Source organism: Phallusia mammillata, chromosome 6 (genome assembly GCF_965637545.1).
Source record: "Phallusia mammillata chromosome 6, kaPhaMamm4.hap1.1, whole genome shotgun sequence".
NCBI lineage: Eukaryota > Metazoa > Chordata > Ascidiacea > Phlebobranchia > Ascidiidae > Phallusia > Phallusia mammillata.
The window spans coordinates 7665811-7678974 of record NC_137257.1 but is presented as its reverse complement, the minus strand read 5'-3'; the positions used below and the strand labels follow the sequence as shown (position 1 = coordinate 7678974).

Genomic DNA, 13164 nt, shown 5'->3' with positions numbered 1-13164 from the left:
AATTGGCTGATTATTATCTATCACTTACACTGTTGCCAACAATAAAGGTTAATTGATAAAATATACGAAAAAGATGCCTAAGGTTTGTGAGCATTACGTTTTTGGGCATCCAACCTACTGATATCTCTAACTCCACGTCTTTTTTTAACACAACAAAATCTCTTATGTCCGTCGTTTTCCGACGCACACAAAAAAACAGATGATACACAATAGGAAACGGAATTTTGTTTATTTCCATTTACTTTTAAATGCGTTAAATTTGTTGTTTCCCGAACAGAAACAATACGTTTAAACCAACTTTTACTTTAACAATACTAAACTTTTTACTCTAACAAAACTAGTGTAAACATACGTTATTATTGCACAAACTGTTTGTCTCCTGGCTTCTGTATGATTGTTAACTGCTTGGTCGCGAAAAGCAGTAAACCTTAAACAAATAAAATGGACAAAGAAGTTTGTCTGCAAAGCAAACATATCGTCATGCGTCATCAACAGGCTTCTAGACGTGAAATTCTCCAGCTTGACTATTTGGATCACATAGCTAGTAGACTTAATGTTTGGTGTGTGAATTTTTTGACATATTCAATCATGAAACCAACGGATGTTTTTATTGTTAGTTTATATTGCTACTCGTCAAGAATTAGTACGCTCGTTTCCGAATTGCAGACAATTGTGCATCAAGCCTGTTGGCTTGCATGTACATTATTTTAAAACAATTCTTGACAGAATGCCATCTTTTATTTAAAAAAAACTTGTGGTGTCTTAAAATTACGCCAAAACATAAAAGCATGACGTTCAATTGGCCATGGCTTAATGGTGCCACATGCGCAATTAACACCACAACAACAAATAGAGAAAAGACTCAGTGACTGCAGGTCAAAATAACAGCGACTTCGTGCAATAAACGCGGTCTGCAAGAAGTTTGATGCCAAAAGAAACAACACGAGGAAAAGCAAGTGTAGGCTAATATATTATCATTTGCATGCTTTAATATTAAAATAGCCACACTAAGTCCACACTACTTGAAAAACTACTTGAAATAAGGTTTAACCAATAGTAATCGAGCAGTTAAAAACAAGTTTTTTTGATAAAGTCCAGAAAGCAACGCAAAGCAAATCAAAGCAAGCAGCAAAATTACTTTTTACACACAAATACTAGGTTTACAGCCCGCCAAACAGATCTTTCACACCAAATTCTTTACGAGAAACATACCATCAACTGGCAACTTTCACACCAAATTCTATACGAGAAACATACCAACAACTTGCCTATAAAGGTTTATGTCACAAGAATCCAATATTGCGGAAAAGTTATCCAATATACTTACTTAGTTCGTTTGTGAAACAGTAGGGAACGACATTCCTTGTCCTTGTAAACTGTTTTATCTATTTTTTTAGTGTTCCGTTCAAGATTTCCCAAGCCCCTAGGGCCTAGACCCTAGAGGTTTTGGCGAACCACAGGACTATAGTAATATACAGCACAGAAATTTAAAATTAATCTGCTACAAACAATAGTGTATAACATGTACAAAAGTGTTTTAAGGCAATGGTTTTGAACCAGACTTAAATTGCTCTATCGTTTTGAAGATTAACTGTAGTATCGGCGATTCGAAAAAATCATTTAAATTCGAAAAAGTAAAAATTTCGATTGGATGGCGGTCATAATAGAGTTCAGCAAAATTTTCCGTTCACAGGTAACATTTTAATGTGCTCGGAATGATTTTGTACCACTTTATCAAGCTTAAACATCTTAAAGCAGTAATAGGCCTGGTGTACTATGATTCCTACAGCAATACATTCACACGGACCCTCGTTACATCTGCGTGACATAGCCAATCCCTACAGAGAGCTTATTATCCTTGCTCGCCGACTTTTGTCCATATTCAGGCAAGATCGGCAAATATCTAGAAAATCTTTAAAATCAAAACAATATCATATCACAACAGGTAATGACAACACTTGTTCCTTTTTAAATTAATTTACATTAAGGTGAAAATTTATCGATAATTTATTTGAAACAAACTGTAATATTGTTGTCTAATAAAGTATACATGTTATTTTTTAGGAATACCATGTACCTGCAGCAACTGGTGGAAAAAGGAAGATTATAACACTCTGCAATCTTATTTTTTAAATTTTCTTTTTCTTCTTGCTTGTTTGTTTTTTTCTGATTCCTCCAGCTGACTATTCCCCGTTCTGTATCTGTTCCTGCATAAGGAGTGGGTTTGTGTAATAACTTCGATAGTACAAAGCCATAAAAATACTACTACTTGAATTGTCCCCAACAAAGGCTTATAATATCTGTACCACTTCCAATAGGATTGGCCTTCAACAAAGACTGTCAGCAAAAGCAAAACGTATTTTACCATTCTACCTGGAATGGTGTTGTCAAATATAAATGCCAGAACTGCACCGACGAGCATTGCAGTTTGCAGGAGAACGGTGATGATTTGATCAATCTCCACCACACCAGTTTGTATCACACCGGGATTTGCCTTTATCCATTGTGAAACAGTGAGTCCCATGAAGAATGAGAAACCCATTATAAAAAGATTTCTGTATTGTCAAAAAGGTGATGTGAACTTTTTTCACAACGTATCTAGAGCAACGTAAACAACTAAAGTTTAATAGTTGTAGGTGCGCAGAAAAGAAATGACTTTGTTTATGGTATAGGTATAGTTCATGTTTATTATACCAGAAGTTATGCAACACGTTGAAGCATAAGAACACCAAAACAAATTTTGAAACAGTCAAGATGGTAAAATATTGTTGTTTTTGAAGAAACCAAAATCCTTAAGAACCCAATTACTTTAATATTTTATTCACAGAAGTACAGACTTTTGCAAGACTTACCCTGGTTACCGTGGCTATAAAGGTTTTTAACGTTCAATTTGGCTTTTAATGGTGTTTGTTACCTTTTTTACATACCTAGGTGAGTTGAGGTCAACAAACTGTAGGTTACTGAGGCCAGTTGAAGTAATGAGTCCGAATACAACACAGAACAAACCACCAATCACAGGGGTTGGTATGGCAACAAATATGCTTCCAAACTTGCTAAACATGCCGAGAACAACACACACAAGGCCAGCTATCTGAAGCACCTGCAAAAATATGCCATGTTATTAGCTCGACATCCACTGATCTATATTTAATTCTATTGCAATCAATTACTGTCTTGTTATAAAACAAAAAATAGTAAGCTAATTTGCGTTTTATCCTTCTGCTGCCGACTCTTGTGATGCCAATAGCACCGATGTTTTCGCTGAAAGAAGTTGTAGCAGTGCCGGTACCAATCACATCAGATATAATGCATCCCACGCCTTCCAAAAGTATTCCTCTGCAAAATAAGTCGTCAGAGTTGGATTATGTGTCTCCCAAACCTGACATAAACTTATATTCTATGCGACAAAAAGCTAAGAAAACACACGTAATGAATTGACTTGACATGCGACTTAAGTGCATACTGACTGGTGAATTACCTGTTTATAGCGTGGCCTGGCGGATTTGGTGCACCCGATATTCTTGCGCATGCGTAGTAGTCGCCCACCGAGCCTAAAATACCGGTTATAACCCCGGCTAACATTCCCATCACCCCGGCGAGGGTAACTCTTGGGAAGCCCCACTGTCCAGGGTAGGGAAAGTAAAACCTAAAATAGTGAACCACACAAAATAATTTTGCGTTGGGAAGTATCAACCGCACATAATGACGAAATGCCCAGTTGCTAATAAGGCTGCTAGTTTGACCATGTATGATACAGGATAACACAGGATTAGCATAAGCGATGTGGGACTAAAATGTATGATAATGTCATGTATTCTGTTACTCAACAATGATTATTGATAACAACTTACTCTTTGAAGTTGATATTTAAATTTTATCACACAGAGTTTTACCACCTCCCAAATTTTGTTTCAATGCTCTTCGTTGTTAAAAATGTAAAGTAATAATCGGTTAAAAAGTTGAGACACATTAGCTCCGTCATATGTGTAACGGACAGTAAAGCAAGATTCACACCAGACGCGGTTGGCGGATAGCGACGCGTTTTTGCGTTCGACGGCAAGCGACGGGGTATTCACACCAGACAGCGACTTGCCGCGACGGCGTGATTTTCTCGGTTGAAACGGCTGACGGCAAAGTTAAATCGGATTTAACTTTTCCGTCAGCCGCGCTAGACTGCTGGATGAAAAACTCGGTATTCGGCGGGTGCTCGACTTGTTTAAGATACATTTCTGCTTGATTTAGGTCTTTTTGTTTGTAGGTGGGTTGTTTTATCGTTTTTACCAAGAAAATAAGAATGAAGTACTGATAGTATTGGTACAAATTGTCTTGTTTTAATTGTTTTTTGTCTGTTTTTAGTAAATTAGTTTGAAATGGTCGTTTAAACAGTTTGAAATTAAATACTGAACACAAACATACTAAAATTTTCTTACCAGTGGTTTAAAGAACTTCTATTCACAGCTTTTTGTTTAGTCTTGGGTTTTTTTCGAAATGATTTTGTAATTATCTAATCACTACTTTGCAAAAAGAAAAGTACAAGAGAGGTGCTGCTGTTGAAATCTTACCAGGATGGAATCACTATTCATATGAGCCTATGCATAGGTGAGTTTTGGTATAAGTTCTAAATGTATTGCTCCTTTAACAACTATGATTTGTTGCAGAAGTGTAGGAACTTTTACTAATCTACATGTCTATGACTGATTCAGCAACTCCAGTGCACCTGTTCAATAAACTTCATGGCAAGAAAAGAAAATGTTATATATGTATTTTCAGGTTGGTATACTTGAATAAAAATGTAGTTTCTGCCGATCAACTGTTCCATATATATTTCCATAGAGTTCAAGATATGAATTTGTGACATGTTTGTCAGACTTGGAAAGCAAATTCCCAATAAAAACCTCATCCAACATCACAGATCAAATTGATGAAGTTACAAACTTCAGAAAAGTATGCCACAAGCCAAAGAATAGAAGTTTTTTTCTCGCATTTGACAACATTTAGCATCATTGTAATTGTGCAACAATGTGCAAGTTTAATGTAAATGCATCTTTTTACATTTAAGCTTTTTTGTATGTTGTTATATGATTGTTTTCTTTGCGTTTCTGCAATCTTGTGTTTTCTAAAATGTGTTCATTTATGTTATTGCTATTATATTACCAACTTTGAAACATAAAGTGTCTGTAAAACAGGAAAGTGTGTTTCAACAGCAATGACAGAAGTAAACTTAATCCAATGTTGCTGTTGCAATTGTTTTTGGAAACATTTTACCGTGGAATGATGATCAACATTATATTTTGTCACAAAATAAACTAAACGGAATTTTGTAGCAACTTTCTTAAGACGTAGAAACACTAAATATGTCAAGCACAATGGCCCAGTTTTCTTAGCAACAAAAGTCGTCGACGGCAACCGCACTGCCGGTGTGAAGGGTCAACGTCACGTCAAACGTTACGCGCAAAATCCGCCAACAACCGCCGGCGCTGACATCGCTAGCCGCCACCGTCAACCGCGTCTGGTGTGCAGAGCCCTTAACGCTCCCCTACAACAAAAACTTTTCCCGCCGTTGCAACCATTGCACTAGACATGCATTGTTACGTCACAACTGCTAACCTTGTATGTGTCCCACTTTAACAGTTTTCTTGTTTCTACACGTGCAGTCCAGTTAGTGTTACAGTGGTATCTGAGTTAGTTGTGAGTGTATTAAGTTGTGTTATGGTGCATACTTTCATTTGCTGCAAGTAAGATTGTCTGAACTGTTTTGTAGTTATGACGTTCTTTATTCTATTCGGTTTAGGTGGTCGAAAATCGTTTTAAATCACTCTTCATTTCAATAAAGTGCATGTGAAACTGACCGCTCTTATTCTGCCAGTCAAGAGACTGAAAGGTAGAATTGGCACACTGCTTGAATTCTACAATATGTTTTTCCATTATACCCAGCTATTCCAGAATATGTATGACGACCCTACCATGGCGCGTTTGAAATGACGTCTGATCTGATGTCAGTCCTTGCCAGGTAGTTAGGGTTGTTTGGATCAGAAGTAAAAGCATTAGTTTCTGTAAAGATTAGACAAAGTATCCATGCGGCTCCAATCGCAAACACGGCCTGTAAAATATGACCTTAATTTGCATGCAACAAAATCAATTGCGTGTTTGTACTCACTACAGGTTTTAAAAACTCACAGGAAACGTTTTAAAAATTGGTGATCTTTTGAAATGGCACTTCTTCGATTTTGAATACATCGGAAATGGAATCTTGATTTTGTGTAGGTCAGGGGTGTCCAAACTTTTTTTAACGGGGGCCAAATTTTACCAGGTAAAGACGCCCGCGGGTCAACGTTTTTTCAGAATTAAGACACAAATTTACAGGATTTAAGGAAATTTTGTGATTTTGTTGAGTCAGCACCTTACATTTTACCGGTAAATGAAGTTCCATGGAAAGCTTTTGCGTGAAGTAGCGTCGCTAAAACCCAAAAACTTAATCCAAAATTTCAAACTATGGCGGGCCATACGCAACACAATTTAAAAAAACAAACAGCCGCGGGCCTCTTAAAATGCCGTCGGGGGCCGCATTTGGCCCGCGGGCCGCAGTTTGGACACCCCTGGTGTAGGTATTGCGAACACAGGATTAGCACGAACGATGTACTAAACACATATGTGAATGTAAAGTATTGAAAAGCTGCAAACAGTGCACACTGTTTCGGCCTATAAGGTCTCATCAGTGCAGCTGGTGACGAGAGATCGGCCGCATTGGCTAGTGTAGCCATTCAACGGCACTCCAGTTTGTTGGGAGCGACAGGGTACAAACCCATGCCTCACCTAGTCTGATCGAAACAGTGTGCACTGTCTGCAGCTTATCAATTTATTGGCTCTATGCTTTTACATAAAGTATATTTACTACTTAACAAAAATTATTGATGACAACTTCATTTTTTAATTTTTTTCATCGAGACTTTTACCAAAATTTTAAATTTTGATTTAAATATTTTGTTGACAAAATTTAAAGTAAGCTTAATAATCACTTAAAATGCTGAAGCACATTAACTCTTCCATATGCTTTTTGCTTGCAATGGCAGTCGCAAAACTGTTTTTTAAACTCACGACAAAACCTGAAGTCGTTATTTTCATGCATGCAAATTTTACCCAAAGCTACAGAAGCAATTTGTATCACTTATTTGTACAGAAGCATTCTAAACAAAATGCATGATTACAACAAAGCTATCCCCCAATGCTTAGACGCGTCGGTGTAAGCTATAGAGAAGAGGTTCAGGCCGATAAGAGCAACGGTAGGTGCCACGGTCAACGGTCCCATAAACCTCACAAGAAACCCAACAGCGCCAGTGAGACCCAGTATCACTTGAAATAATGATGATACAATGATGGCTCCCTGAATCTGAAACAGAATATAGATTGAATTACTGACATTTGCATTTTGCACAGCGATGTGCCCTAGTCGGGGTTCTGGTTCATTCCAGGTCAGGGCTATTTATTCCAGGTTAAGTTTCAGAAACAAGCTTTATTCGGGCCTTATGTCACACTCAATCTCATTCGGGTCGTAGTTTTATCGTTTGTTTGGCTTATGAGGACCTATCGAAGGACTAGATTCTAAAACAACAATTTCGGGCAAGGTTACCCACTTGGTTAAGCCGGATTTGGACGCCAATCGGTACTATTTACTAGGGAACAGATTTCACTGAAGTTTTAGCTATAGTAGACAGAAAATCAATGCGACTACAACATCTTTGGACACAAACAACATCTTTGGACACAGAGCAGTAATAAAGCTGTTAATAAGAATTTTTGCATCCAGGCAGATCGTTGGACATAAAGTTCTTGAAAACGGTCGCATCTCATTGAATAATTGTATAAAAACGTGTAATTTTCGGATTGACCTAAATGCTTGCGCTCGTGTTTGAACGAAGGACAACATTTGTTGGGTTTAAACGCATATGCGTTTTAACTCATGTGTAGCCATGTCTATTCTTACAGGTATGTTAAGATGTGCTTAACCTTACATATCAATATCTTGTAGAACAGACGATATAAGAAGCCACTCACTTCTCTCATTCTCCTCATCCAGACCTCATTCCCGTCAAGAATGCTGCCATCCGTGTCACTGTAAAGAGTTTCTGTGCTATTCATGAACATCGGAGGAAGAGGGGACGGGCACTGATTATGGGGAAAAGACAGAATCGCCAGTGTAGGTGGCGAATAGTCAAATGTACCTCCTTGCATGATCGGGAGCCTGTAATTTAGCCTTACATACATATAATTGCGTTTACTTGATAAAGGTCATTGTCTGTACAAATGATACACATATACTTCGTATTAATCTTTTGATAATACTTGTTTTTTTACCCTGTCGTGATGTTATGGTGCTACTGATTTTATTGCACAAGCAACTTTTCGGAAAATTGGTTGAAAACTCAGTTTAACCAAATCCACGTTGTCATGACCGTGAATTTAAGTTCGTGCGCCATAACTTGACGTACACTCAGAAAAACCGCTTTAAAGAGGAAATTTTATGAACGTGCGAACTTACTTCAGACAAAGTTTGCTTAATACCGATAGATGGGGCAAAGAGTAATTTGCTGATGCTTAGGGCCATGAGGGTTGTGGTCAGGTTTTGTTATAAAAATAATAATAGACCTAACAAACTAAGTACCTAACTTTTGATTTGGTTTATAACCCTATCCCAGTTCTACTGTTAATTTCAACAATTGTGTCGTTACGCCATCTATCAGTACTCAGCAAATTTTGACTGACGTGAGTTCTTAAAATACTAGCTCTTCATGTAAAACAACTAATCAGAGAATTACCTCACTCCAAAGGTAGTTTGCAATATCGTGCATATTCCCGAGGCAAAGAAAAGGCTACTTATCAGAAGCACTCTTGCTACATCGCCCTGGTCGTCATTTGCGATGCAAAGATTTGTTGCCAGAAGCAAAGGAAGGCCAACTATGCTTCCCACTGCTATGAGATAATGCTGCAAAAAAGTTATGTTTAATAAAAAAAGGTACAGCTGTGTTTACTGTGCCCCTAATTGACAGCATCCACCTACGAAAGACTACCACAAACGTTGGGTGTGCAGAATTTTTGTTAGTTGAATGGCGAACAACCTACGTACTTCGAAATCTGCTAAAACATTGACAAAATAGCGAAATATATATTTTTCGGTGCTTTTATTCTTTCTTCATTTGCCTGGAGATGCTGCTATTTTGAACTCAGCACGTCTCAAAAAATAGGTTACAATTGTCAAACCTCACCTGTAGTCCTAAAGCGATGCAGACGTACAGCAGTTTGTGGTCATCATAAGCTGTGTTTGCTGGCTCTACTGACTCGCTACTTTCGTTCTGTGGAGAAAAGTCGGTTGCCCTTCGTAATGTACAGCAGAAAATACAAAGTCAACTAATTTTGCCATCGAAGCAAAGAAATTATTTTTTACCATCTCAAATGCTGCGAATTTTGCGTCGGTTCTTGTTGCGTTCTTCTTTTTTAATGAAAAATCCCTCTTTCGATAAAGCTTTTTCAGAGAAATGATAACAAACTCGGAACGAAAAGTCACTGTTGTAGTTTCATGACTTTTTTACTGATAGGCACAGGTAGGACATTGTTACATTGATTGTTAAATGTAATTCCGTCTCTTTGAATTTCTCATAAAATTTCATATCACTAAATTAACACCATGACTGCCCTTTTCTTGCAACCAACATAATGGATCGTTAAAATAATATTGTTTAACTAAACCTAATCAAATAACGGATTAAATACACTTTTTTTAATATTCACCATCTCTGTTTAGTCTGACTGCACAAAGTACATTCTGCTACTTTACCCAGTTCACCCCATAAATGTGATTTAAATAAGTTAACAACGCAAAACGGTATGAGAACAAAGAAGCTCGCTTCCAAACCAAACATGACATTTCGCGCCATTAAACAGGCCACTAAAGTTAAAACGCCCGTCTGGGATCAGGTGTCAGAGTTAGGATACAGTTCATACACGCCGTAAAGTTTATAGTTGTCAATTGGCAAACGTGCATCTGTAGAATACAGATACATTGCCCAACAGGGTGGTACTACAAACGTGTAGTTTCTCCCATTCTGAAATAAAATGCGGTTTTCCTGATCATGTGTTATTTTTCTTAATCAAGTCTTACTAAACAACGTTTAACTTTCTGGTCTTTTAATAGTCATTTTGGTTTGCAATTTAACTGTTTTACCTCAATTTCTCTTGAAAGTTTCCTCAATAGTTTTAGAAGTAGTTACCATTCCACTAATATCATAACTAAATAAACATTTGAATGTTTTATGAAAACTGCCTTGTTTTACACCTTTACCAAGTTGTGTTTGGTCTTGTGTTAGTCGTTAATTTCTCATTATGACTTTTTTCTTTTTGTATTCTGTTTGGAATCATAATAATTAAAATTAAAAGGTTAATGTCACATCTCGCCACTAATTGCTGATTTCTATTGATTCCCGCTTTTCCTCACTGCAACTTGTGAAATCTATTGCGTTTGTGACGTAACAATCGACTGTCAGTTTTGTGTGATAACGCAACGTAGCTTACTTCTTTCGTTACTGACATCCGTGTAGCACGGTGCTGCCTCAGCTGTATTTGAAAGGCCTCATCGTGTAAACAATTGTTCTTGGTGAGTCGATTTATAAATATGTGTTTATTACTCCTACAAGTCAATTACTTAAAGGTTAGAATATAAATAATGTGGATTTACCTTCAGTAATCTAATATGTTATTCTGGTTTACAATAAATGTCCTGTACATTTATCGCAGTGTTCCTGTGCTGTATTGTCACGTAAAGTATAATAAAATTGTGTACTGTCGCATTACAGAAGTTTGGTAAGGGCTGTTTGTGACGTCCTAATGGCGGGGCTTTATGTTTAGGTGTGCGTCAGTTAATTGCTGCGAGCTGACCACCCGGGTTATATATTTCTTCCGGTTACCGCACCAGTTGATAAGATTTAGGTTCTTTTTGCAATCGTCCCACAATACAATCTGCTAAACACCTGTCTGTTTGGACAGCTTGTTGGTGGCCTTTTTTGAAGCGCGTTAACTTTCCCCTCATGCCACGTTCCGCATAACCGGGACGTAACAGTTTTTGCTTGCTTCTTGATTTTCAGGTACGCAACATTTCTTGATTTTCCGGTGCGTTGCTTTCGCTACATTTCTACAAACCTTGGAAAACAGGACACTAAATAGCCAAACGATAAGTTTTTCAACTTTTATTTTCTTGAGTACGCGGGTATAAGTATTTATATTAGGTCTGTTTTGGACCATTTAGCGACTGTTTGCGAAACAATAAAAACATGGCCTAATTACAACGTTCACAATTGGTTTTGACAATGTCCTAAACAAACAGCGATTGAAAAAACTTTTTCCTTGGGGAAATCAAACTTTAAAGTTTATTTAACTTTTTTCACATTTTTGCAGTCGTAGGTTTAATACTTTTTGGCAAGTCCTAATGTTACGACGCAGAAAATTATTAGAGAAAGCACAGCAACAAACAATATTACTGCGTCTGGTGTTTCATCATTTTCATTAAAGATCTTTTCATCTTGCTCACCTTCTGAAAATGAAATAAAATTGATAAATCCAATTAGTGTCAGAATTAAAAACTAATTTTAAGGTTGCAATGTAATTTTATGTAACACGTAACAAATAAAGTAAAAGTGTATCTATTATCTCATTACAGTGTGTGTGTGTGTGTGTTTACGAGTTTACTCAGATCAGAGTAAATAGCAAAACAACACTATTCATTTCAAAACAGGTATAAATACAGCATTTAATAGGGATTTGTTTTATAAAACAAACAAATCAGCAAAAAAATATTAAAACAAAAGATTTTCACCATCATTGTCGTAATTTTCCGATTTTGCCAAACGAATTGGTCCCGCAGACAAACGTCGGTAAGAGTTATCTCCGACAGCTCGTCTCTTTCGCTTCATACAAACCTGCAATCCAAAAGCATATAATTTATAATGCAGGGCACCATTACGGGCGAATACCCACCTTGCCAGGACAGAGTCCGGTGGAGTTCTGACAAATGGTGATGTCGCAATGAACATAGATGTTTTGCTCGTTGTCAGTAAAGTTTGTCCACACAAAGCTTTTGAACTTGAACCTGGCGCAATTTGCCACGTAGTTTTGTATAATCTCCTTCGCATCCACTGGTTCACTGCCGCTGGGTGGTGCTTTGCATCTAAAATCATTTTGCGTAAAAAATTCGAGAATGTGGCTATAAATGGAGACAATTGTTTAGGCTGGTTGTAGTTTGGAAGGTTTGTTTGTTTAAATCAGAGGTGTGCAACCTTTGGCACGATAGGGCCAAATACTGTTACTGTCATTAGTCCGCACCTTCATATAACACAAAGTGATTTTACTTTGTTGCATACCAAGTATGGCTATATTAAATTATCAAGTAAAGTTCGCATTTGATTCTAGTCGCATTATTGTCAGGTCGTAAATAATATTAGTACGATTGTGCGAAAATACTAATGCGGTCAATGGAATGTAATGGACCACTTTAAAATGCACAAAAACTACCGAATAGGAATAAAAACATCTGAGGAAAAATATTGATTTTGAATTTCAGTCATATATTATACCCGTTTTCGATGATGGGATACATAAGTGCAGAGCTAGAGTTATCTGATTGCGTTGCCCAACATTCTTCCGCCTGTAATAAGAAAGTTATGATTCAGCAACTAAATTATGTTAGAACCGAACTTGAATCTTTCAGAATTTAAAGGCTCCACATTTTTAAAAAAGAATTCTTGCCCTAAAAGCAGGGTTCTTCAACGGGGGCGATATCTCATATGCGTTTGAATTGCGTGAAATGGACCTTGCGTGTTGTAGTAGCAATTAAACTAGGTGTTGACTGAAGCTTTCGTGGTGCTAGGTGAATCTAACCGCCCACATCTGCTCAAAAGGCAGAAATTTTATACAAATAACAATCTCAAAGGTGGGCGATTAGGAGCCAGTGCCTTGGAAAGCGGGCGATTAAGCTAAAAAGGTTGAAGACCCCTGCCCTAAGGCTTGCTGAAAGTTAATTATAATAGGAACAGTCTTTCGTCCAAACAAAACCCACCTGGACAATAAATTCTTCTACTCCAGATGGAATATTATCAAGCATTACTTTGGCAAAAATGTAAT

General features: G+C 37.3%; 1 protein-coding gene across 1 annotated transcript; it reads right to left on the bottom strand.

Moving 5' to 3' along the window:
* Nucleotides 1-1812: 1812 nt before the first annotated feature.
* LOC145234170 (solute carrier family 23 member 2-like) lies at nucleotides 1813-10055 on the bottom strand. Its single transcript, XM_080098933.1, has 14 exons — nucleotides 9988-10055; nucleotides 9261-9369; nucleotides 8814-8980; nucleotides 8053-8239; nucleotides 7206-7387; nucleotides 6596-6639; nucleotides 6178-6254; nucleotides 5964-6100; nucleotides 3479-3646; nucleotides 3217-3336; nucleotides 2928-3101; nucleotides 2374-2555; nucleotides 2078-2207; nucleotides 1813-1912 (listed from the first exon to the last, which is right to left on the bottom strand). The coding sequence occupies exons 1-14, from the start codon at nucleotides 10053-10055 to the stop codon at nucleotides 1813-1815; spliced, it is 1845 nt and encodes a 614-aa protein (XP_079955059.1).
* Between the last annotated feature and the right edge of the window lie 3109 nt (nucleotides 10056-13164).